The following is a 27,686-nucleotide window of genomic DNA, read 5'->3' as shown; positions in this document are numbered from 1 at the left end:
GCATGTGCCAGCACGCCTGGCTAACTTTTTGTATTTTTAGTAGAGACAGGCTTCACCATTTTGGCCAGGCTGGTCATGAACTCCTGGACTCAAATGATCCGCCCGCCTTGGCCTCCCAAAGTTCTGGGATTCCAGGCATGATCCACCATGCCGGCCTTAGAACCAGGTTTTAAAATGGAGCCCTCATCCTCCAAGTCCACTGCTCTTTTTGATACACAGGTGGAAGTTGGCTTGAGATTGTGGGGTTACTAAACAAAATGTTGAGGAAAAAAGGCAAAATTTCCAAAAAGGCTTTTAAATGACCCCAAAAAGATACCCGCTTTCCACTACTTATACACCAGAATAACCAACATTAAGTTTACTGTGTAACCCTCTCATTCTTTTAAAAGTGCTAATAAAAACATATACATTTATATTCTTTTAAAATTTTCATTGTTCTAAAACACTAGAGATGCTACTTGCAATTAGATTTCTTTTCATCATTCCAGGTAAATCACAAGGATCTAATTAATTTTAAAGATATGAAAGAATTTACATATGGACATGATTAAGGCGACAACCATAAGTCAATTCGACAACTATTTCTGGAGCACCTACTATGTGTCAGGCACTGTTCTGGGCATGATGGGGAAACAGGAACAAACAAAACAGATAAAATGCTCGCTCTCAGGCTGTTTCCCAGCCACCCCACTTTTATCATTAACAGTTTTTGCATATGTGTTTGCCAATGCAACCTATATTTCATTATTTTGATAGTTGTGCAACGTTCTGTAGTATGGGTGTATAAGAATTTATTCAGTCATTTATTTATTGGTTAGCATTTGATTTAGGTTTTATTTTTATTTTTGCAACCAATGTTGCAATAAACACCCATATTACATATATATTATACATATAGCTTATTATTTTTTAAAAAAGCAGTCTAACTTAGGTAAACAAAAACTGCCAAGCAAACCCATCCCTACCCATTTGTTCTCACTAGCCCACTTCATTTCCCAGGTGTGCTCCCCGGCTCTGGTACTATCCACTTGGGTGGTGCTGAAGCAGGTGCTCTCTCTGCTCCGGGAAGCCATTCCCAGCATAGTCCTCATACCTTGAGTCTCCCCTCACTTCCAAAAGTCAGCTGTCAACCGACCTCTGCCACAAAAACTGTCTAATCACGCTTAATATGAAAATCTAAACTCTGCGGTGTCGCATAGGGCGCCCTGCCAATAATCCTTTGACCCCCTCCCACCATTTTGTCACCAGAATACCTTAGGCTTATGCTAGTTGCCTTTTACAGGGTTAACAGCTCACCCTTCAAAATCTGTGTAAATATATGTAATTAATTGCACATATTTATGTATGTCATTTTTGAGACGAGCATACGTATAATGGAAATGCACACCCACAAGAAGATGTAGCTCCTTGAGTATGGTTATTTTCTTTCTCTTGCATCCATTCTTAATCCAGTGTGGCTCCATCACGTGGAATTGCGCCTTTCCTCGGCCATTTCCCCTAAGCTTTGGAAAGACTCGTATTTCCTGAAATTTAAATCACCAGCTAGCGGTTTCCTGTCCCCCTTCCCGTCTCCCTTTCCCCCTTCAGCCTCCTCCCGCCTAGCTGGCGCCGGATCCGCGAGCAGCAGGGTCCACCGCACGTAGTTGGCCGAGGCGGTATCCAGATTCCGGGGGTCTCGCTCCTTGCCATAGTGGTCGCTTAACCCCAGCGCCTTCCCAGTGCCTCCCAAGCCTCTCCTCCTTCCGCCCGGGGCTGTTCTAGGAGGAGCCTAAATGACCGCTTCCCCAGCTGAAGGGGATTGTGGTGCGTAAACAGGATCAACTCCCTCGCCCCCAGCTGCGCGGATCTGCGCGGCGGCCTGCGGGCCGAAGCGAGCCCTCGGGTGCGCGGAGGGCGCCGCACGGGAGCGGGGGATGGGGAATCGCGCGGCCTTGGAGCAGTCTCTTGGGCCCACTTCCTCGCCAAGTGGGGAGGGGGGCCACAGCCTAAGGAGTTGCTCCTCAAAAGCCTGGGCGGACGGCGGCGACGGCGCGGATTCCTAGCGGCAGCCTCAGCTCCACCACCTCCCTCACCCTCCCCGCGCTTCCTCTCCGCCCCTCGCGCTCCAGCCACTCGGCCGCAGCCCGCGCTGTCCTCCGCCCCCCGGAGCCGCCGCGCCAGACCCTCGCCCAGACATGGGGGACCTGCCGGGCCTCGTGCGCCTCTCCATCGCGCTGCGCATCCAGCCCAATGACGGCCCGGTCTTTTACAAGGTGGACGGGCAGCGCTTCGGCCAGAACCGCACCATCAAGCTGCTCACCGGCTCCTCCTACAAGGTTGAGGTGAAGATTAAGCCCAGCACGCTGCAGGTCGAGTGAGTGCGGGGCACCTGGTGGCGGCAGGGTCCCCCATGGGGTACAGGCGGAGGACCGAGGCCCCTAGGACAGCCCAAGCCTCTCAGGGGCCTCTGGCCTCGCTCTGCGCCCAGTGGGCCCGGGGGTTGGGGGAAGAGGTCACTCCCTGTCCGCCTTCGTCCTCTTCCTTCCCTTCGGCTTGTAGTCCTCCATTCTCGCTTCCTTCCACCTATCGCGGTGACCTCAATGAGTTCTTTAAAATCGGCGACAAGAAGCCAGGGGTTTTGCTTGTCTGTTTCTTACAAATTTCTCCTGCCTTCTGTCCAGCCTTGGGCGCGGAACCGCAGGCGGTCGGGGTGGAGCAGATGGGAGGCATCCGCAGGGTTCACCCACCGCAATCCCAGCCCTCCTGCGCCGTCCAGGCGGCCCACCGGGTCTGCCCGCAAGGCTGAAGGAGGGAGAAAGGAGGAATGAGGTGGAAAGGCAGGGGAGGGATGGTTACTGGGGCTCCCTGAGGGATGCTCCCTACTCCCTTCGCCATTCCGTGGCTGAGACCCTGGGGTGGAGCAGCAGGCACTAATAAGAGAGTGGCAGCCCCTTCTCTGGCCTAGTTTCACGGTTTTCCTTGCCGTAAGCAAGCTTTTCTTTTTCTCCTGACTTGTCTGTTCAGCCTGGTGATGGTGCCTGGGATTAGCAACATCCTCACAGCAAGAGGATGTTTTTTTGGTTTATCCATGGCGGGGATGGTCTCCTCCCAGTGACCACTGGATGATGCACCCAGTAGACCTCTGGCGGGAAAGTGTGTGGGAGCATGCAGCAGCCTACCGGGAAGAACTGCGGGTTCTTTACCTCTCGCTTCTGTCTACCAAAAAGTCTAGTCTGCAGAGAGAAAATAAACCAGCATTTATTGTATCTCCTACATGGTGGGCATTATTGAGGGGTGGAAGGACTTTGAATTCATCAGACACTACTTATAGCTTACGTTTTAATTCAATAAACTTGTATTAGTCTTCCAAGGTGCAAGGACCTAGAACCAAATCTGGATGGTTTCTGGTACTCCTGGTCCATCTATTTGTCAGCATCCCCCACAGCTCCATGCACCCTTTATTCTCACATTTCCCGGTGTTGTGCACCTGGATATAATCCAGGCTTTTCCTTTCCCTTCTTTCCTGCCAACCTTATCCCCGGAGTTATCTGTTCTATATTCCATTTTTTTCCAGAGTATTCCTCTAGTGTTCAAACTAATCTAAAAGTTAATTTGTTAGGAACAAAACTATTGTTTTCTTGTTACATTTTAATGCTATCAAGGATTTTTCAACTCTAACCCAGTGGTTCTCAAACCTGAGTACACATCAGAATCACCTGAAGGGCTTGTTAAAACACAGATGCTGGCGCTCTCCCCAGAGCTGCTAGTTTAGTCTATGGTAGGGCCTAAGAATTTGTTTTCTAAGGTCTGCAGGTGATGCTGATACTGCTGGTCCAGGGACTTAGCTTTGAGAACCATTATCCTAACACAAAGGAATGATGCCAGTGAGAATTTCTGGTGGTGTAGAAGGCTTGAGGTACTCCAAATCACAGGACCCCTGGTTGTTGGAACAGGAGGAAAAAAAAAATATTAGAGGACGAGTTCAGTATTCTCAATCATACCTGCATATTAAGATCACCTAGATAACCTTAAAATAAATTTAACCGTGTACAAACTTCATCTCAGGCCAACTGAATCCTAATGTCTGGGGCTGGTGATATAGGTTGGTTTTTAATTCCAAACTAAAGAGGAGAAGCAGTGCCTCCTGAACTTTCAGAACTTTCTCCCACACCACAATGTCCCCTTAGCTAAACCCTGTAAGTTTCCTGCCTAGAGTTTTGGTCCAGAACAGGACAGGGTGCATAGGCTAATTTCAACCATATGTGGTCAACTCAAGTCTATTGCAGGAATATTTCCATTGGCGGTGTGCTTGTCCCACTGGAACTGAAGTCAAAAGAGCCTGATGGGGACAGAGTTGTTTATACGGGTACATATGACACAGAAGGTGTGACCCCAACCAAGAGTGGAGAACGGCAACCCATCCAGATCACCATGCCGGTAAGGCCCGCTTGGGGGTGTAGGAGTATGGTGCCATGGAAAATGGAAATCACAGAAAAGAAAATGGTCACTATCTCTCTCTAAGAAAAGGTGTATTGGGAGCCAATTACTGTGGAAATTGAGTTGTGCATTTCCTTCAAATATCTGCTGGAGAGAGAACTGCTTAATTAATGCTCTTTTGCATGACAGACTGACCCTATAGCTGCTGAAAAGACACCATAAGTAGAAGCAGATGGTTCTGGAAGAGACAGTACCTACACTGCCATTTTCCCAGTTATTGTCTACATCAGAACTGGTTTAGATAATTGGCTGTGAAAAGTTTCTGATTCCAGTTAGGCCACAATTTTCTGGTTATGAGAAAGCTGATTTGAATGACACTTTGCTACTTAAAGCTAAATGGAGGAGCCAAAAAAAAGTGTCATGGGAAATAACACCTCTTATATGTAATATATAATATAATACACCTATTATATATACACCTATATAATATATATACCTATATTATAATAATATACCTATTATATATGATATCTGATCATCCTATGTAATATCCTTGTGATAGCCACATGATAATCCTATCAGATATCATATATAATAAAATGATATACCCTGGTAATATGGCCCCAAGTAAGATAAAACAAACTGGTAGAAAGGATAGAGTCAAGATACAGATTTAACTATATGTGCAAACATCATAAATAGGTGATGAAGCAAGCTTGCCAAAGCACAGGGAAAGGAAGGTTCACCTAAACTGCTGCTTGCAAACTGGGCAGCCTTTTCCCTCTGCAAGAGCAACTTTCAACTGTCTGCCCTGTAGCTTTATAGGCAGCATCACAGGGGTTCTCGAATATCACTCTGCATAAGAATCTCCTTGGGAATTTGTTTAAAATTCCAGTCCTAGGTTCCCTCTCCATTGATCTTAGCTCAATACAGCTAGGGTGGGAACAAAGAAACTCTTAGCATACCAGATCCTGAAGAGGATGGTGTGGGAATGCACTTCGAGAAACACCTATCTAACCTTTAGAACCTTAAAGTGTTCACAGTCCCCAGTATACATTTTAAAAACCACAACAAGTCACCTAAGGAAATAACCTAGCAGCTCATCCCTTTGCATCCAATGTTTGAACTATTTTTAGACAGTGCTCTGTTGTTCTATCAACTTTCAACAGAGAAAAGTACAAAAATGAGGGAAATGTATAATTCCTGCAAGGGAGAAATATTGTTAACATGTCAATTAGGCCGGGCGCGGTGGCTCACGCCTGTAATCCCAGCACTTTGGGAGGCCGAGGCGGGCGGATCACAAGGTCAGGAGATCGAGACCACGGTGAAACTCCGTCTCTACTAAAAATACAAAAAATTAGCCGGGCGCGGTGGCGGGCGCCTGTAGTCCCAGTTACTCAGGAGGCTGAGGCAGGAGAATGGCGGGAACCCGGGAGGCGGAGCTTGCAGTGAGCGGAGATCGCGCTACTGCAATCCAGCCTGGGCGACAGAGCGAGACTCCGTCTCAAAAAAAAAAAAAAAGAAAAAAAACCATGTCAATAAATGTTCTTAGAAAGTTGTTTCTATGTCTTTGAATATATATGTGTGAGCCTGAGCAACATAATGGGACCCTGTGTCTAAAAAAAATTTTTTTTAATTAACTGGGTGTGGTGATACTACACCTGTAGTGCCAGCAACTTGGGAGGCTGAGGCAGGAGAATCACTTGAATCCAGGAGGTTGAGGCTGCAGTGAGCTATCATCCTACCACTGTACTCCAGCCTGGGTGACAAGAGTAACACCCTGTCACTAAACATGTATATTTGAGTTTCATTCCATATATATACTTTTTTTCTACTTGTATACATCTGTCAATGTCAAATATATGCCCATATATATATGGAATGTCATTTTAAAGTCTGGGTATTGTATTTTATGAATGTATCAAATTATCCTCAGCCACTTATTGCTGATGATTTCTATTTTTCAGTATTATAAAGAAAACCACATTAAAATCACTCAGTACTGTACAATTGTCTAATGTTTTCTTGATTCCTAGAAGAAATGTGCATGTTAAGGCATTTTGTAAGACTGCCTCACTGACCTCTAGAAAAGCTAGGCAATTTACACTCCTATCATCTGTATCCAAGTATCCATTTCTCTCTGCACTAGTTATAGTTTGTCATTTTTACATATTTTTAATCTGATTGAAATACTTTAATTTTTACTTACTGTTAATTTGAAATATTGACATGTTCACTTTTTGTATTGCATTGTCTAATGTTTCTAGAATAATGTTCACTGTTAGTAGCAGTTAAGTACTGCTACTAGCAGTAGTTGGAGATAATTTATCTTATTTGATATATTTGATGAATTACATAGAGAAATACACTTCCAAATACAAAACTTTATTTCTTACAATAAGCCCTACTTAAACATGTATTGTTAATATATTGTTAAATTATATAGGCTCTTTTATTTAGAATTTTTAGATTTTTTAAATTTGCTTGCTTTATCAGCAAAGATTTGAGGATTTCCTGTATATCAGGGACTCAGAAGAGTGGTGAACAAAATAGATAGCCCGCATTTCATAGAGCTTCTGATCTAGAGGATGGAAACACACTTTATACATGATTATCAGTAATAAGGCAAATAATTGCCAATATGAAAAGTATAGTGAAAAAGTAGGGCTGTTAGAGTATATACCAAGGGTCTTATCCTAGTCCAAGATTTGGGGGATGGTTTTCTTGAGGAAAAAATCAAGGATGAATAAGAGTTGGGGAAAGAAAGAGCATTTGAGGAAAGAGTAGTTGCAAAAGTCAAGAGCTGGAGGTAGCATATGTGTTCTAATGGATGAGAAGCCCAACATGGCTGGCATGGAGTGAGGCAGAGACGGTACAAGATAAAGCCCGAGAGGTATGTAGGGGTTAGATGTTATAGAACCTTCTTGCTACTGGATTTATCCTAATGACTAATAGAGATTCATTGAAGTTTTTGAAATTAACTTTGAAATATGATTAACATAAAATGCACCAACTTTACAGTTACATAGGTTTTGATAAGTAGATGCTACTATATAATCACCACCCCAGTAAAGATACAGAACACTTCTGTTACCCTGAAAATTATTTGCAGTTAATTCCTCCCCAACCTAGCCTATCCTGAGCTTGCTGTCTCAATATTAGTTTTAACTATTTAAGAATTTCATGTAAATAGAACAGTGCTGTTTGATTTCTTTCACTTAGTATAATGTTGAGATTCACCTATGTTGCATGTATCAGTAGTTGGTTCACTTTATTGCTGGGTGGTACATTATATTGTGTGGATATACCATAATTTCTCCCTTTACCAATAAATGGACATCTGGGTTGTTTTCAGCTTTTGCTATTATGAGTAAAGCTGCTGTGAACATTTGAGTGTAAGTCTCAGTGTGAACACATTTTCATTTCTCTTGAGTAAATATCTAAGAGGACAGTTGCTAAATCACATGGTAAGTATGTGTTTATCTGTGTAAGAAATAGCCAGACGGTTGTACCATTTCATATATCCACCAGCAGTGTATGAGAATTCTAGTTGCTTTACATACTCAATGTATGTCAATTTTTTTAATTTGGAAATGCAAAAGACATAGAAGACCCAAAACAATCTTGTTTGATCTATATTGTAGTCCTTAAAACAGGTAGCATAAACCTTCCAGCTTTGTTTATTCAAAGTTATTTTGGTTATTCTAGGTCCTTTGTGTTTTACATAAATTTTAGAATGGAGCTTGTCAGTTCCTCCAAAAATTGGGATATAGAGTTTCCATTATATCTATAGGTCAACTTAAAGATATTTGACGTCTTAATATAGAGTTTTCTATACCATGAACATGAAATATCTCTTAGGTCATCTTTAATTTTCTCCACAATATATTACAGTATTTCCTCTACAGACTTTATACATATTTTGTAAAATTCATTATTTCATATTTTTGAATTTTATAAGTGGAATCTTTGCTGGTATATGGAAATAAAATAGATTTTTTGTATATTGGTGTTGGATCCTGAGACTTAGCTAATCTCACTTACTAATCCTCATAGCTGTTTTTGGAAGATCCTTAGGATTTTTAAAATATGCTATCATGTCATCTGTAAATAGTTTCTCTTTTCTTTCCAGTCTGTCTTCCTTTTATTTATGGCCTGATTGCAATGGCTAGGACCTTAGCAGTTTGCTGCTAAATAGAAATGGTGAGAGTGGATATTCTTGTCCCTCAGTCTGAGGGAGAAAGCATTCTGTTTTTCAACACAAAGTAGAGTAGCTGTAAGGTTCTTTATTGTAAATCTTTTTATCAGGTTGAGGAAGTTCTCTTCTATTCCTGGTTTACTGAGTTTTTTTTTTAGATCATGAGCGTATTATAACATGTTTTCGAATAGTTTTTCTGTATCTTTTGAAATGATCATAAGGCATTTTATTCTATTTATGGTAGATTACATTGCTTTTTCAATGTTAAAATAACCTCGAATTCCCAGGTTAAATACCACTGGTCATGGTTTATTCTCAGTATGTATAGCTGGATTTGATTCATTAATATTTTGTTAGGGATTTTTGCCATCTATGTTCCCGGGGGGATATTGGTCTATGGTTTTCTTTTCTTATAATGCCTTTGTCTCGTTTTGGCTGTCAGAGTAATGCTGGCTACATAAAATGATTTGGAAAGTGTTCACTCTTCTACTTTCTGGAAGAGTTTATATAGAATTGGTATTTTTCTTAATGTCAGATAGAATTCACCAATGAAGGCTCAGATTATACTTTATTTGAATATTTTTTATTACAAATCCAATTTTCTCGATAGATATTGGGCTATTCAGATTTTATTTCCTGAGTTTTTGTAATTAGTCTTTGAAGTCATTTATTTCAATTAAATTGTCAACTTTATTGCCATAAAGTTGTTTATAATCTCTGCCATTCTTTAATGTCTTAGGATCTTTAATAATGTCTACTCTTTTACTCTTTCATTCTTTTTTCTTTTTCTGGAGATGGAGTCTCGCTCTGCCTCCCAGGCTAGAGTGCAGTGGCGGCAATCTCGGCTTACTGCAACCTCTGCCTCCCAGATTCAAGCGGTTCTCATGCCTCAGCCTCCTAAGTAGCTGGGATTACAGGTGTGCACCACCATGCCCGGCTAATTTTTTGTATTTTTAGTAGAGATAGGGTTTTGCCATGTTGGCCGGGCTGGTCTCGAACTCCAGACCTCAGGTGATCCTCCTGCCTTGCCCTCCCAAAGGGCTCAGATTACAGGCGAGAGCTGCCGCACCCTGTCTACTCTTTCATTCTTGATAGTCAAAATTTTTATTTTCTTTCCCTCTGATTAGTCTAGCTAGAGATTTCAGTTTTATTGGCCTTTTCAGAATCCTAGTTTTTTTTTTTTTTCACATGCTTCACTCTGTTTTTCTACTTCATTGTTTTCTAATCCTATATTTATTCCCTTTCCTTGTTTGTTTTGAAATATTTTAACTTAAGTATAATACATATACAGTAAAATGATCCCTTCATAGGGTTCTGCTTGTCAGTAGTTTGGTTTTGATGCACTTAAGTGGTTTTTCTCCCCATTGGGGATCATTGAATTTCTTGAATCTAGAGGTTAATGTTTTCACCAAAATTGGAGCATTATTAACCATTGTTTTGTTAAACACTTTTTTAATACTTCATTCTCTCCTTTCTTTGTAGGACCCCAACTAAACATATGTTGAAAAGCTTGATATTGTCCCATAAGTCTTTGAGGACATGTTCAATTTTCTTTCTTTTTTTAATGGATTTTCAGAGTAGATCATTTCCACTGATGTATCTTTAAGTTCACTGATTCTTCTATTTCTAGTCTTGTGCTTATCTTCTAAATTCCATTATATTTTTTGGCTCTTTTCATTTGTCTTTTTTGTAGTTTCAGTTTCTCAAGATTCCTGATGTTGGCTAATTGAGACCATGTTTTCCTTAATTTATCTGAGCACATTTGTAATTGCTGGTTTGAAATATTTAATAAATCCAACACCTGTCTCTAGTTAGAGTAAATTACTATAGCCTGACTTTTTTTTCTTGAATATGGGTCACACTTTTATGTTTCATTACATGTCTGGTAATTTTTGGCTACAAACTTAACCTTGTGGATGGTTTATTACCAACTCTAGTTTCTGCTTTATTCTTCTGGGTATCACTGGTTTTTTGTATTCTAGCTGGCAGTAAACATTCCTGTACTCAAACTTCAAATTCTGTCTTCCAGCAGTTTGCAGCAGCTGATCTCTTTGCTCAGTTTTTACAACTTCCTGTTGCTGCCTTTTTAGCCTGGTCTCCTTTTGTGCCCATGGAGCTTAGCAGTCAGCCAAGGAACTGGACAGCTTATACTGAGATTTTTTTTAACATGCCCACCCTGCGGTTCCCCTATTTCTCCAGCTGCTCTGTCAATCCAAAACTGTTTTGTTTGAGACGAAGTTTCACTTTTGTCACCCAGGATGGAGTGCAGTAACATGATCTCGGCTCACTGCAACCTCCACCTCCAGGGTTCAAGCGATTCTCCTGCCTCAGCCGCCAGAGTAGCTGGGATTACAGGCGCACGCCATCACGCTCGGCTAATTTTTGTATTTTTAGTAGAGACGGGATTTCACCATGTTGGCCAGGCTGGTCTTGAACTCCTGACCTCAAGTGATCCACCTGCCTCAGCCTCCCAAAGTGCTGAGATTACAGGAGTGAGCCACCATGCCCAGCCAATCCAAAATTCTTTACTCTGACACCTACTTCTGAGGTTAGGGAATGCACTGAAAATACATACATACATACATACATACATACATACATACATGGCAACTATTAATCTTAGCACAACCTTGTCTTTTAAGGATTGACTCTTTGCTGGTTTGTCTGCTTTTTCAGTGGCCCCTGTAGGGTGTCCCTCTCCCACTATCCTTCATATGCAGTTAGCTAGGAATTACAGCAGACTTTATAGTCAGATTTGAGGTTCTATTCCTTCTGCAGATCTTTCTACCAGGATTTTCTAGGTTATTTCCAGCTTCTCTGCCAGTCCTGATGCTGTCTTCCGCCACTTCCAACAGATAGGGCTGTCATTTTCTCCTGCCAGGCTTTCAAGGGGTTGTGTAGTACCCCTTCATGGTAATGTGATAAGATAGGCACTTTAAAACACTCTAGTGGCCAGTGCTTAGATTAGAAGGGGAGACAGAAAAGCAAAGAACAATTAGAAGGCCTTTGCAGTCTTAAATTTTGGTATTAGGGTTAATAGTTTTGCAAAGTGAATTAGGAATATTTTTTTTTTTTTTTTTTTGCTTACGCTCTGAAACAATTTACATACCATAGGACTTAACTGTTACTTGAAAGTCTGACTGAAATTTCCCATAAAAGTCAGGACCGAAAGTAAAGATACTTAGAAAGAATGTCTTGCTGTCAATTTAGCCCATGACTTTTGCCTTTTGGGGGTTTTATTGAGTGACTATTATGTTTTTCTGAGGAAAACATCCATTTCTACAGAATTTCAAAATGTATTTTCAGACCTCTAGAAATATTAGATGCTACTGATAAACCAGTTAATCCATCAAAAACCACACTCTTAAACAAGTTTAGAAGCACTTTAACTGAGTTGCACACTGACGTTGGGCTTCCAAAAGTTACGAAAGTTTGCTCTAAGAAACAGCTGTGTGTAAAAACAGCTCATAGCTAAATGCCCTAACTGTTCCATGGGGAGTGTTTTCATTGTTGTTTCGTTTTGTTACAAATTAGAGCTGGAAAAGCTTTTTAACTTTTTTTTCTTCTGGGAAACAGAATATTTCTCTCCCTTCTAATGAGATTTTTTTTTTTTTTTTTTTTTTTTGAGAGGGAGTCTCGCTCTGTGGCCCAGGCTGGAGTGCAGTGGCGGGATCTCAGGTCGCTACAAGCTCCGCCTCCCGGGTTCACGCCATTCTCCTGCCTCAGCCTCCCGAGTAGCTGGGACTACAGGCGCCCGCCACCTCGCCCGGCTAGTTTTTTGTATTTTTAGTAGAGACGGGGTTTCACCGTGTTAGCCAGGATGGTCTCGATCTCCTGACCTCGTGATCCGCCCGTCTCGGCCTCCCAAAGTGCTGGGATTACAGGCTTGAGCCACCGCGCCCGGCCGAGATGTTTTAACTCATTCTTTTTCAGACTGTTTTCTGAAGTCTGGGTCCACCTGAGATATTTCAGGGCTCACTGAAAGGGGTGGGGAGAGGGCAGGCATCTCACTTGTTCATCTGGTCATGTGCTGCCTTATTGGGTAGAAAAAAGTTCTGCAAAAACTTCAAAATCGGCCAGGCGCGGTGGCTCCCGCCTGTAATCCCAGCACTTTGGGAGGCTGAGGCAGGCAGATCACGAGGTCAGGAGATCATGACCATCCTGGCCAACACGGTGAAACCCCGTCTCTACTAAAAATACAAAAAATTAGCCGGGCGAGGTGGCGGGCGCCTGTAGTCCCAGCTACTCGGGAGGCTGAGGCAGGAGAATGGCGTGAACTCGGGAGGCGGAGCTTGCAGTGAGTTGAGATCAGGCCACTGCACTCCAGCCTGGGCAACAGAGCAAGACCCCGTTTCAAAACAAAATAAAACAAAAAAAACTTTAAAATCACTGATAATAGACCATATGTGTTTTTTAAATTTTTGCACCAGTAACCAGACAGCCCAGCATCAAATCTGAGCTCAAATCAAGCATTATGTTTAATATGCTTATATTTCAGACTATCATATGTATTTTTTCATTTTATGTAAAATGCTGAACACCATCTTAAATTCTTTGTAAAATGATATATAGGTATAAATATATAAATTAAGGTTAAAGTGGGAAAGTTAAATTATAAAATCTAAAATAATGGAAAAATCAAAATTGACTAGAAAAATTAACACTTGATTTTTAAATAGAAATCATAAAGAAAAATAATTATGTCTCTACACAGTGTAAAGTGAAAATAAAACAATAGTGAGAAATATGACACTTCTTGAAGAGTCTGTGATATTTTAAAAACACCAATCTTCAACAGAAATATTGACAAAACATTTTCCAGAAGAAGAAACTAAAATGTAGAAATGTGCATTCTTGTAATTGGTAGTGAAAAGTAAACTAGGAAATCTATTTTTTAAAAGTAATTCCCAATGACATCTTTTTTTTTTTTTTTTTTTTAAATAAGAGACAGAATCTCACTCTGTAACCCAGGCTAAAGTGCAGTGGCATGATCACAGATCATTGTAACCTCAAACTCCTGGGCTCGAGAGACCTTCCTGCCTCTCAGCCTCCTGAATAGCTGGGACTACAGCCACATGCCATCAGGCCAAGCCAATTTTTTAAATTTTTGTAGAAATGGAGTCTCACTATGTTGCCCAGGCTCATCTCAAACTACTGGGCTCAAGCAATCCTCCAGCCTCAGCCTCCCAAAGTGCTGGGATTACAGGGGCGAGCCACCATGCCTGGCCCAATGGTATCATTTTTCTAAACAATGCCACCTTTGCTGTCAACATTGTAAAACGGGTTGTACACTTTAAAAGGACCAAAATGGCCATATATGGGAAGAGCAATAAAGATTCATTTCTTTTGACCAAATAATTCTACTCCTATTAAAGTAGACATATATATAAAAATTATTTATTAAAGCACTTTTTGCTAGAGGGCAACTGACATATCTAATATCTGGGGAGTAGTCTAATTGTCATGATACATCATGATAGAGTCCTATGTCATCATTAAAATTGGAACAATTAGGTCAGGCACGGTGACTCACACCTGTAATTCCACCACTTTGGGAGGATAAGGCAAGAGGATTGTATGTGGCCAGGAGTTCAAGACTAGCCTGAGCAATATAGCAAAATTCTATTTCTACAAAAAAAAAAAAAAAAAAAAAAAAAAAAATTAGCCAGGCGTGATGACATCTTCCTGTAGTCTCAGCTTCTCCAGAGACTGAGGTGGGAGGGTTACTCCCATTCAAGGCTGCAGTGAGCTGTGATCAAACCACTGTATTCCAGCCTGGGCCACAGAGTGATCCTGCCTCAACAAACAAGGACAAAATTGTAACAATGAATGTGTAGTTAGACAACATATACAATTGTATAACACTGTGACAAAATTGTAACAGTGAATGTGTAGACAACATATACAATTGTATAACACTGAGACAAAATCGTAACAAGAATGTGTAGTTAGACAACATATACAATTGTATAGCACTGTGACAAAATTGTAACAATGAATGTGTAGACAATATATACAATTATATAACATTGTGACAAAATTGTAACAATATGTAGACAATATATACAATTGTATAACTGTGACAAAATGGTAACAATGAATATGTAGTTAGACAATATATACAATTATATAACATTGTGACAAAATTGTAACAATATGTAGACAATATATACAATTGTATAACTGTGACAAAATGGTAACAATGAATATGTAGTTAGACAATATATACAATTGTATAACATTGTGACAAAATTGTAACTATGTAGTTAGACAATATATACAATTGTGTAACATATGTTAAATAATTGCAGCTGTAAAATATGTTTATGTGAAGGGGACCTGAAAATCAGCTGAATCAAAATGTAAGGATTACTGCCACTTTAAAAATTTGCCCAAATTTATGAATCTTTTTTTTTTTTTGAGACGGAGTCTCGCTCTATCGCCTAGGCTGGAGTGCAGTAGCACCATCTCGGCTCACTGCAAGCTCCGCCTCCCGGGTTCACACCATTCTCCTGCCTCAGCCTCCTGAGTAGCTGGGACTACAGGCACCCACCACTGCGCCCGGCTAATTTTTTGTATTTTTAGTAGAGACGGGGTTTCACTGTGGTCTCCATCTCCTGACCTCATGATCCGCCTGCCTCAGCCTCCCAAAGTGCTGGGATTACAGGCGTGAGCCACCGTGCCCGGCTCAAATTTATGAATCTTATTTCACTTTTTAAAATCATGTAAATCATCTAAGATGCTGGGACACATTCCTAGCCTTCCCCTCTGCGCCCAACCAAAAAGGAATTCTACAGGGACTTGAATGGCTTTCTGTTTTGTTTGGTGTGATCGTAAATGACAGTATTTGAGAATTTGACTTTCTTCAAAAAATAACTAGCATAACACCCTTAAGGGTAAGTTTTATTTATTTATTTATTTATTTATTTATTTATTTATTTATTTATTTATTTGAGATGGAGTCTTGCTCTGTCGCCCAGGCTATGGTGCAATAGTGCAATCTCGGCTCTCTGCAACCTCCACTTCCCAGGTTCAAGCGATTCTCCTGCCTCAGCCTCCTGAGTAGCTGGGATTACAGGCACCTGCCACCACACCCAACTAAGTTTTGTATTTGTAGTAGAGACGAGGTTTCACCATGTTGGCCAGTCTGGTCTCAAATTCCTGACCTCAGGTGATCCGCCCACCTTGGCCTTCCAAAGTGCTGGGATTACAGGCATGAGCCACCATGCCCAGCAGTTTGTAATTTTTTTTTTTTTTTTTTTTTTTTGAGACAGAGTCTTGCTCTGTCGCCCAGGCTGGAGTGCAGTGGCTCAATCTTAGCTCACTGCAAGTTCCGCTTCCCAGCTTCACGCCACTCTCCTGCCTCAGCCTCCCTAAGTAGCTGGGACTACAGGCGCCCACCACCAAGCCCGGCTAATTTTTTTCGTATTTTTAATAGAGACGGGGTTTCACTGTGTTAGTCAGGATAGTCTCGATCTCCTGACCTCGTGATCCTCCCACCTCGGCCTCCCAAAGTGCTGGCATTACAGGCATGAGCCACTGCACCCGGCCACCGTTTGTAATCTTTATACCATGTTAGAGCTAAAAGTGGCCTTAGAGATTAGGTAGTGGAATACACTTTTCATTGAAAACTCAGGCCCACCAAGTTATGTCTAGGATCACACAGTTAGAGATAAATAGTATCCTGATATTCTTTTTTTTTTTTTTCCTATTTATTTTATTTTATTTTTTTTTAGATAGGATCTCACTATTACCAGGCTGTTATCTCACTGTTACCCAGGCTGGAGTGCAGCAGCACGATCACAGCTCACTGCAGCCTCGACCTCCCAGACTCAAGCGATCCTCCCACCTCAGCCTGCTGAGTAGCTGGGACTACCACTGTGTATGACCCATACCTGGCTAATTTTTTTTTTTTTTTTTTTTGTAGAGGTTGGGTCTCTGCTGCCCTGGCTGCAGTGAAGTGGCATGATCCTAGCTCACTGCAGCCTTGACCTCTGGCAAGTGATCCTCCAACCTCAGCCTCTCAAGTAGCTGGGACCAGAGGCACGCACTACCATACCCAGCAAAACTTTTTTATATTTAGTAGAGACATGGTATTGCTGTGTTGCTCAGTCTGATCTTGAACTCCTGGCCTCAAGTGATTCTCCTGTCTTGACCTCCCAAAGTGCTAGGATGACAGGCATGAGCTACCATACCCAGCCTTAATATCTTCTTTACTTCCAATTTTTTTTTTTTTTTTTTTGGCAGAGTCTTGCTCTGACGCACAGGCTGGAGTATAGTGGCGTAATCTTGGCTCACTGCAACCTCCATCTCCCAGGTTCAAGTGATTCTCTGCCTCAGCCTCCCAAGTAGCTGGGATTACAGGCAGCCACCACCATGCCCGGCTAATTTTTGTATTTTTAGTAGAAACAGGGTTTCACCATCTCGGCCAGGCTGGTCTTGAACTCCTGACCTTGTGATCCACCTGCCTTGGCCTCCCAAAATGCTGGGATTGCAGGCATGAGCCACCGCACCCAGCCTCTTTATTTCCTTTCTTTGTCTTATCACTATATAGTCACCAGACTGGCTAAAATTGAAAGGACTGGCAATGCCAAGTGTTGGAGAGGATATAGAGCAATTGAAATTCTCATTGCTGGTGAGAAAATAAAATGGGCATAATCACTTAGGAAAAGTTTAACAGTTTCTTATAAAGATAAATGTACTTTATAAGACCTAGAACTTTTAGTCCTGTTTAGTGAAGAGAAATGGGAAACATTTACTAATAAAACCTCAAACAATACAGGAATAGAAAGGCTTGAAATTCAGTGGAAATTGATAGGTCACACCACACTAAAAGTCACAGATGCATATTTATACTGAATTTGTTTACTAATAAAGTAACATCATGTTTCTTTTAAGATTGTTCTGTCCTCCCAAGTCAATGGATTTCTAAGTGATCTTGATTAATTTCATGTCTGCTGTAGAAGTAGGTGGCATGGTGAATAGAAAGAAGTACACTGGAGATTCTATGCCAATGGGTTGTAAGGCCACCAAAATTGTTTAAAACAAGCTCTTTAGATTCCTCATTTGTTACTGAGGACAACAGATGAGTCTCCTCTCCTTGGAATCAGATGTGTTATCTTCCACATTAGTTGTGAAGTAAAAAGTGGACCTAGGCTTGCAACTCGTAAGAATACTATGGCAAATAAAATGTCCAGGTAGAGTGTCTGTCTCCGCTGGGGCTGCTAAAACAAAATACCACAGATTGGATGGCTGAAACAACAAACATCTATTTCTCAGAGTTCTGGAAGCTGGGAAGTCCAAAAATCAAGGCAATAATCTGGTGAGGACCCTCTTTTTCATCCATAGGCATTTTCTTGATGTATCCTCACATGGCAGAGAGAGAAAGAGATCATCTTTCTCATGTCCCTTATGAGGCCACTGAACCCATTCATGTGGGCTCCACCCTCATGACCCCCGTACTTCCCAAAGGCCCTACCTCCAAATACCATTACAGTTAGGATTTAGGCTTCACCATATGAATTGGGGTTGGAGGAGGGCATAAACATTCAGTCCACAGCAATGCCCTAAAGCATTCTACCTATGACAATCTATGTAATTTCTCATCCAGAGAGGGAAAAAAAACTGTCCACTATAACGATTTATATCAGCAGTTTTGTACAGTGATAAATAGCTCCTACCTAGGAATTAGGAGACCTAGGTTCTTGTCTGGCTCCTATCATTGCCTGGCTTTGGAGTCTAGACTGAGGGCAAGTCATTTACCCTCTCTGAATCTTAGTTTCTTCATCCATAAAATGGAGATAACAAAACCAGGCACAATATTAAAGTGGAATGATGTATGTGAAAGTATCATATAAAATAGACTGCTATACAAATAGACAGAATTATACCTATGCATAAATTGTACCACCCAGGAGCCTGCCTGGGTAGATACTCCTTAGAAGGCACAGATGGGCTGGGAGGGAGTGAAGAGCCTGTGGAGTTGTTCCTGTTCTTTAAGAAGAATGTCAGCTTTCAAGACCCCATCTGTTCCTACCCAGACAAGAAGAAATTCTGAGCTAGGTAGTAAGAGGCCCAGGAAATAGAACTCCAAAAGAAAGAATAGGAAGAGGGCTAATGGGAAGTGTAAACAGCAAAGGCATGGGGGAGAGGAAGACATATACATAGTTACTAGCACTTACATTTACTTCAGTGTGACCTTAGGTCCAGCATTAATAAACCAAATTTGAAATATTAATACGAACACTTAAATATATCTTTAGCTGTGACTGTTGCCATCAGCAGATTTTAACTTTGGTCTCCCTTGTTACTGAGAATTCTTAGATTGAGACTTCTAAAAATTTTTTCAGACATAAGCCTTACGTTTTTCTTGTCTGTGGTTGTAATCAGCTTGGTGGGCTTTTCATTTTTATAACTGACTTTTATTTCGAAAAATAAAAATCTCAGCATTGTTTCTCTCACTTACCTAGCATGATTTTAAGCTGCTTCCTTCAAAAAATTAGCTGGCGTTTGAAAAGTATTATAAAATATTTTTAGTATAAAGTTTATTTCAGTGTATATTTTATTACAAAATATTTTTATAATTTAGAATTCAAATGTTAATTGTAAAATTCAGTTGCACTTAAGGTGTGCAATGCCTTGTGCTGGTCAAAAATAATCAATACTAAATCCTCTAAAAGTCTTGGTGAAGTATAAAATGAGATTTTGATTTATACATACCACCACTAACCTATTGTGAACAGTCATAATTTCATTAGAATGCACATATTTTTAATAGAATTTTTAATATCCCTTGGGCTTGCAGGCTGTATATATTTTTGTAAGATGATAAATCCATTTCACTATTTAAAAAATTTCTGATTTTAAAAGTAACATTTATTGTAGAAAAAATCTGAGTGAACAAATTTACAAGAAAAAAAACCCCATCAAAAAGTGGGCAAAGGATATTAACAGACATTTCTCGAAAGAAGACATTTATGCAGCCAACAGACACATGAAAAAATGCTCATCATCACTGGCCATCAGAGAAATGCAAATCAAAACCACAATGAGAAACCATCTCACACCAGTTAGAATGGCAGTCATTAAAAAGCCAGGAAACAACAGGTGCTGGAGAGGATGTGGAGAAATAGGAACACTTTTACACTATTGGTGGGACTGTAAACTAGTTCAACCATTGTGGAAGACAGTGTGGCGATTCCTCAAGGATCTAGAACTAGAAATACCATTTGACCCAGCCATCCCATTACTGGGTATATACCCAAAGGATTATAAATCATGCTGCTATAAAGACACATGGACACATGTTTATTGCGGCACTGTTCACAATAGCAAAGACTTGGAATCAACCCAAATGTCCATCAATGACAGACTGGATTAAGAAAATGTGGCACATATACACCATGGAATACTATGCAGCCATTAAAAAGGAGGAGTTCATGTCCTTTGTAGGGACATGGATGCAGCTGGAAACCATCATTCTCGCAAACTATCGCAAGAACAGAAAACCAAACACCGTATATTCTCACTCATAGGTGGGAAATGAACAATGAGAACACTTGGACACAGGAAGGGGAACATCACGCACCAGGGCCTGTCGTGGGGTGGGGGAAGGTGGGAGGGATGGCATTAGGAGATACACCCAATGTAAATGATGAGTTAATGGGTGCAGCACACCAACATGGCACATGTATACATATGTAACAAACCTGCACGTTGTACACATGTACCCTAGAACATAAAGTATAATTTAAAAATCTGAGTGAAGATAGAAAAATTCAATTTCTTAGAAGGTTATATTTTTCATTTTTTCTATGTATCTTATTTTACATATGTGAGCTCATAATGTATATAAACCAATTCATCTTTTAGCATTTTTCTAAACATTTCCTTGAAGCATCGACAACCCTAAACTCCTTTTTAATGGCTCTGTAAATTTATCATATGGATATGCTGCCATTTTCATATTTTCCTAATGTTGGATGCTTAGATTGTTTCTGGTGTTCAGAAATTGTCACCAAGTTATTAGAGGAATAGTGTATCTTTAAAAGTTTATATTTCTTTAATTACTAATTACATTTGAATGTTTTTGCAGGTGTTAGTCATTTTTTTCTTTTTTTTTTTTTTTAAAGACAGGGTCTTGCCCTGTTGCCTAGGCTGAAATGCAGTGGCATGATCTCAGCTCACTGAAACCTCTGCCTTCTGGGCTCAAGTGATCCTTTCACTTCAGCCTCCTAAGTATCTGGGACTACAGACACACACTCCCATGCCCAGCTAATGTTTTTAAGTTTTTGTAGAGACAAGGTTTCACCATGTTGTCTAAGCTGGTCTTAAACTCCTGGGTTCAAGTGGCACTCCCATGTTGGCCTCCCAAAGTGCTGGGATTACAGGCATGAGCCACTGCACCCAGCCATTTTTTTTTTTTTTTTTTTGTGATGAACTGTTCCAATTTTTTATTCCAGTGTTCTCAGTAGTACTTACTAATAATGCATATAGTACTTTATGGTAAGGATAATGACTATTTGGTAATACTTTTGGGAAATACAGTTTTGGTTTAATTTTTTTTTCTGGTAATCATTAAATTTTGAAAATACAAATAAGAACATAGAAGAAAATCAGCTGGGTGCGGTGGTTCATGCCTGTAATCCCAGCACTTTGGGAGGCCGAGGCTGGTGGATCATGAGGTCAGGAGTTCGAGACCAGTCTGGCCAACATGGTGAAACCCTGTCTCCACTAAAAATACAAAAAAAAAATTAGCCAGGTGTGGTGGTGGGCACCTGTAATCCCAGCTACTCAGGAGGCTGAGGCAGGAGAATTGCTTGAAACCGGAAGGCGGAGGTTGCAGTGAGCCGAAATCGCGCCACTGCACTTCAGACTGGGCAACGAGAACAAAACTCTGTCTCAAAATAAAATAAAATAAAAATTAAAAATACAGAAATTAGCCAGGCATAGTGGCACGTGCCTGTAATCCCAGCTACTTGGGAGGCTGAGGCAGGAGAACTGCTTGAACCTGGACAGCAGAGGTTGCAGTGAGCCGAGATCACACCCCTGCACTCCAACCCTAGGCAACAGAGCTAGACTCCATCTCAAAATAATAATAATTTAAAAAGAACACGGGAAAAAATAAAACAGTCTATCAGAATTTCTAATATTAAATATATATATACACAGACATATATATACACAATTTTTTTTTTTTTTTTTTTTTTTTTTTTAGACAGGGTCTTTCTCTATCGTCCGGGCTGGAATGCAGTAGCATGATTATAACTCACTGTAGCCTCAAACTCCTGGGCTCAAGCAACCCTCCTATCTCAGTCTCACAGGGTGTGCCACCAAACCCAGCTAATTTTCAAACATTTTTTGTAGAGACAGGGTCTCACTATATTGCCCAGGCTAGTCTCAAACTCCTGGTCTCAAGTGATCCTCTCATCTTGGCCTTCCAAAGTACTGGAATTACAGGTGTGAGGTGCCATACCCAGCCAAGTATAATTTTAATTGAATTAATACTTCATGTTCTTCATGGTACTCTGCTTAGTTCATGTAACAATATAAGATAAAAACTATATTAAATACTTTACATTTAAAAGTACTACATGGTATTCCATTATATAGATATGCCACAAATAGTGCCTTAAAGATGGACCTTTAGTGTTGCATTGTTTACTACTCTAAACTTTGTGATGTTCTTAAGATAAATTATAAATGGAATTGCTGGGCCTGAATGTACTCACACCTTTAGCTTCATACAAATGATCCTTCCAAAAGGCTAATTCAATTCCCATTAGCAGCATTTAGAATACCTGTTTTCTTATAGCTCACTAAAAATGGATATTTCTATTTTTCTTAACTTTGAGGTATAGTTTACATGTAATTGACTCATCTTAAGCATACAGTTCAATGAGTTTTGACCAACATATATGTACAGCCATGTAACCACCACCCCAATCAAGATGTAGAATGCTTCCATCACCCCTAAAAAGTTCCCTCTTGTACATTTGCATCAATTCCCCTTCTCACCCCAGGCCCTAGATAACCACAGATGTTTCCACAGATTGCATTCGGTCACTATGTAGATGGACTCATACAGTATGTGTTTTGGGGGCCTAGATTCTTTTGCTCAGCATGTCTTTGAAATCCATCCCTGTTGCTCCTTGAATCAGCATGTCTTCCTGTATTGTTCAGCAAAAGGTCATTTTATAAATATACCAAAACTTGCCTATCAACAGGTGAATAAACATTTGGGTCAATTCCAACCTGGGGCTATTGTGAATAAAGCTGCTGTATGCTTATATAGGTCTTTAAGCCACAACTCTCTAAAAAGAGATAATTCACTTTCATACCTGGGAGGTCTGTGGACTCTAGGTATATCATCCACTATTTCAAATCAAGCAAATTTCCCAAAGGAAAGCCTAGATCTTGTTTTGGGATCAAATTAGCAGGATGAGGCAATGGTGCAAGATATACTTTTGAGAGCATCTTGGAAAGCTATCCGGGAAGCACCTGATCACCCTCCTCCTGTATCAGCAAGAAGCATAAGACTCCTAATGCTCACTGCCCTCCTCTGTCCATGTCTTCTGGCTCATGACAAGTCTAAGAATACTGCCAAGTCAGTCCCTGTCCCCTCCCATGACAGGGGAGGGTCAGAGGAGAAAATAACGACAGGCATCATGTGGTTTAATGCCAGATCCCCTAAATAGCTCCAGAAGGCAGTAGCAGGGTCAGGCTACCCCACAGGCCACTTGAGCATCTGCCCAGTGGCCTCCAGGGTATTCCATGTACTCTTCTCAGCGGCAAGAAATGTGTGCTTTATACCTCAGGAGAGCTCTGTGCAGTGATTTACAGGGCCTACCTTCTGGAAGTAGAATGCAAACTTCTTAAGAGCAACAATCCTGCCCTATACAAATTTTTATACATGCATAGTAGATACTCAAATATGGTTTTGGATAATGTATAAGCCCAAGATGTAGGCATGGACTCCTGACTTATAAGTACTCAATGTTTAGTATTTAAAATAGAGCCTTTAACAAACACTTCCAATGAAATATTTTTGGTTATCACTTTGAATGAAATATTTTTCTTTGGAATTAAAACTAATGGTGGAAATTATGTAGATGTATTGCACATAGGTTGTTTTGTACCATTGTATTTTGAGAAAAGCCAGTAAACCTTATTCCTCCTTTTCCCTTTGCCATTCCCCTTCTGTAGCAGGGACCATTTGGGGGGTGAATATGGGGGTTTGTTTTAGAGACAGAATCTTGCTTTGTTGTTCAGGCTATTCTGGAACTCCTGGCTTCAGGCTAGCATCCTGCCTCAGCCTGGGGTTACAGGCGTGAACCACTGCACCTGGCCAGCAGGGGCCATTTTAGAGTAAGCTTTAAAATTCTAAGTTTTCAAAAAATTAAACTTGAAAAACAAGATAAACTTTGGAGTTATTTTTATTAAAAGCAATATGATAGCAAGTGGCACACACGCAATGGAAATCAGATTTTATAGAGAAGAATGGTGTACAGACAGCTTTTTAGGAAAATATCTCCCATCACAAAGGAGGGAGCTAGACCACTAAACGAAAGGCTTCTGAGCCTTGCAGACCAAGAGAATCTGGACCGGGTCTGCTTGATTATCCAGGAGCAATGACAGTAATGTTAGCTCTCTTCTATTGCTCGTGGCAGAATGAGGTTTTTATCGGCCATGTTTCTCTTCCCTCAGTTCACAGACATCGGGACCTTCGAGACAGTGTGGCAAGTCAAGTTCTACAATTACCACAAGCGGGATCACTGCCAGTGGGGAAGCCCCTTCTCCGTCATTGAGTACGAATGCAAGCCCAACGAGACACGCAGTCTGATGTGGGTGAACAAGGAGTCCTTCCTCTGAAAGTGGCTCTTTCTGATGCTGCTGGACAATCTTTTCAGAAACCCACTTTTAGATAAACCAGCGCAAGCCTTAAACAAGGCACGCCGCACCACTGCTGTTCCCCATCTGGTCCCGATGACCTACTAGCCCTGATTATTTTGAAAGTGTAATTCCCCTCTGATACAATATCCCTCACATTCAAGATGGTGATGTACCACCCCCGAGAATACTTCCATCTGTATTTTGTGCTGATGTTCCTGCATCCAGTTGTTCTCGGTCATACTATTGACCACTTGTGACTGGAGTTCAGTGGCCCTGGCAGGCTTGTCCTGCTCTTGACTGTTCCACTGACTGACTATGGTGTTTTGTTTCCAAGTAAAGTGATTCCTCCTTTTTTTTGTTCAATGTTAAATTTAAAAATAACCATGTGTATGGGTCCTCCCATGTGTAATACGGTAACATGTAACTTGCAGTGTTTGTCAGCTTTCAAAGCAGGCTTTGTGAAAATGTAACACAAACAGCAGCGAATGGGGCTCCAATGTTGTGCTTCCTATCAACAGCTCTACTCTTTCAGGGAAGGATGATAACAAACCAGAAGGACAATTATGTACGTATTTATAATGTATTAAAACTCTTGTAAGTAACTTAAGGTATTGTGCAATGGCCTGGCCTAGCCTAGTAGAAATGAGGGAAAAGCATTGCCGTGGACCATTGTTAAAGTGACAGGAGTTGTAGGGTTACCCCTTTGACAAGCTTCCACAGTCTTCAGACATGCACATTGATGGCATCCCTACATTCTTCTTCACTTGAACTTTGTAAAACTGCATATGGACCTGTAATCAACTTTTGATATTTCTTAATAAAGGCATTGAAAATCATGCCCTGATTTGCATTCTTAATTTGGGCAATAGCTATCTAGCAGGGGGATCCCTGCTCTAGGCCAGCTTCATTCAGGCCTCTATGCTACAGGATGAGGGAATGTATCTGGAGTAGAATTAGCACACCTATTCATGAATCAAGTCTGACCTTTTAGCAGGATTGCTCCAGCCAAATTTAACAGGGCTAGCACAGGCCCAGGTGCTTGGTGGGCAATCAAAAAATGCTTGTCCCTATCTCACTCCACTACTCTTTCTGTGGTGACCCCTCCCCAGTTGGTGAGCTATGTGGTTCAGTAGCAGGAGAGCAATGGTGCTATAATAGTGTGTTTACATCATGGTTGAGGCCTGCTTGCCTACTTCCAGCACCTTGCACAAAGCCCATATACCATACAGTTTAAGGATAAATTCCATAAGAAGTAAAGAAACTTCCTCTTGAAAAGTAACATGCTATTTTCCAAAAATATTGTAATATTTACTTGGGCAGCACAAATCCTACTGTGTTGGAAAAAGTTGGTTGGGGATTGTTTGTTTTTGCTACCTGTAAACGCTTCTTATAAGAAAATGCAAGCTGCTGGGAGTATTTTAAAGAGTTGATTCATTGTAGAACTGAATTTCAAAGGCTGGCACTCAACACCTTTTCCACCTGCAAATAGCTTACCTGCAGTGATGCTGTACAGTCACCAGGGAACAGCAATGCCTTGCTTTTGGGGATCATAAATGATGTTAAAGGAGTGTAACATGTTTCTCAATAAGCTTGTTTTTCAAAAAAAAAAAAAAAGTCTTCATTACAATTGCTAAAACATAAGTACTAACCCATTCCTAATCACTATTTTTTAAAACTAACACTCAATTATTTGAACAGACATTGAGATATTTAAAACAATAGATTTACTACAGAGGCTTAGGTTTTCTTCCAGAATATCCAATAGAAATGCAGAGTGATTAAAACGCTTAAAATAAAAAGTGGGAACTACACATTTTAATTTAATATTTACTAATTTGGTTAGTAAATATTTCCACTGGTGAAACACTTTTCCAAGCCAGTGACTAGAGCTTGAGTATTTGTGTTAAGGGTGGAGACATTATCATGACATTTGCAATAATCCATAGTTTTTTTTTTTTTCTTTTTTATTTTTTGAGACAGTCTCGCTCTGTTGCCCAGGTTAGAGTGCAGTGGCATGGTCTCGTCTCACTGCAACCTCCACCTCCCAGGTTCAAGCAATTCTCTTGCCTCGGCCCCCTGAGTAGGTGGGATTAGAGGCACGCAGCACCATGCCCAGCTAATTTTTATATTTTTAGTAGAGATGAGGTTTCACTATGTTGGTCAGGCTGGTCTCGAACTCCTGACTTCGTGGTCTGCCTGCCTTGGCCTCCCAAAGGGCTGGGATTACAGGTGTGAGCCACCGCACTGGGCCCATACTTTTTTTTTTCTTTTTCCTAACTAAAGGCTTTATTTAGAGTTTGAAATGAGTCAAGGCAGACATGGAGGAAACATGTCCTGGGATAACTGCTCACACTGTCCCACAAACGAGCCAGAAGATGAGCCCTGGCAGAGCACCTGGAGCGTGTGAGTCCTGCTCACATCCGGGTCACCACACCTCTCTCTGTCTCCGTTTGCTTATCTCTAAAACAAAGGGTTAGACTAGAAGAATTCTGAAGCCTTTTGAGAGTTATGGTTTGTATCTCTATTTTACACTCCATAAAAAAAAAAAAAAGGAAAGTGTGTGTGCATATCTGTGTATGTTGTATGTGTATGTATTTCCTTAGGGCCAGAAGTCAGGTTGAATCAAGGGAGGTGGGGAGGAGATGGAGATGAAGTAACAGAAAAACTTAACAGCTAATCTGCACGTTAAGTGATCTCTCCTGGCATATACTGTTCTACTTATGATTGGGCTCTGGCCCAGTCTCTCTGGCTACTTTTCACATAGCTCTCCTCCTACTCCAAAATTTGAGTGCTCAGCTATATCAAGCTGCTGAGTTGTAACTTTGCCCCTCAGCCATCTGGAAGGGCTATTTTTACACGAGTTGTAGCCACGTCTCTCTACCTCCAAGCATCAGATGGCTACCCAGAAGCTTGAGGAACTAGGCCATCCTTCCAATTATGATGATGACTAAAACACTTTTGAACAGGTGGAAAAATAGAAATGCCTTGAGTTTATATTTTGTGACACCTCGCTTATTGAGAAGTCACTTATCCAGTCATCTAAACTATCTGGATCACAGTTAAGAACAGAAAACATGCCAAAAAATAAAGATCCCTGTCAGATGTCACAAAGTCCATTCACTAAAGGCTTGGGTCTTCTCTCAAGTCCTCATGACTCCTATTTTAGACACAGTTCTAACAG

The 27,686-nt window shown here is 40.9% G+C and overlaps 1 protein-coding gene across 2 annotated transcripts; it reads left to right on the top strand.

The window, feature by feature from the left end:
• The first annotated feature begins 1,570 nt into the window (after positions 1–1,570).
• LOC105465185 (cannabinoid receptor interacting protein 1) lies at positions 1,571–25,341 on the top strand. Of its 2 annotated transcripts, XM_011713458.3 has the most exons (4): positions 1,571–1,803; positions 2,109–2,353; positions 4,266–4,416; positions 24,320–25,341. In XM_011713458.3, exons 2-4 carry the CDS (start codon positions 2,175–2,177, stop codon positions 24,482–24,484), a joined length of 495 nt encoding a protein of 164 aa, XP_011711760.1. In that variant the 5' UTR covers positions 1,571–1,803; positions 2,109–2,174; the 3' UTR covers positions 24,485–25,341. The 2 variants fall into 2 exon arrangements, with proteins under 2 accessions (XP_011711760.1, XP_011711759.1); XM_011713457.3 differs by having other exon boundaries at positions 1,571–2,353.
• Positions 25,342–27,686: the final 2,345 nt, after the last annotated feature.

Source organism: Macaca nemestrina, chromosome 13, assembly GCF_043159975.1.
Source record: "Macaca nemestrina isolate mMacNem1 chromosome 13, mMacNem.hap1, whole genome shotgun sequence".
Classification (NCBI taxonomy): Eukaryota; Metazoa; Chordata; class Mammalia; order Primates; family Cercopithecidae; genus Macaca; species Macaca nemestrina.
This window is presented reverse-complemented; position numbering and strand designations above follow the sequence as displayed.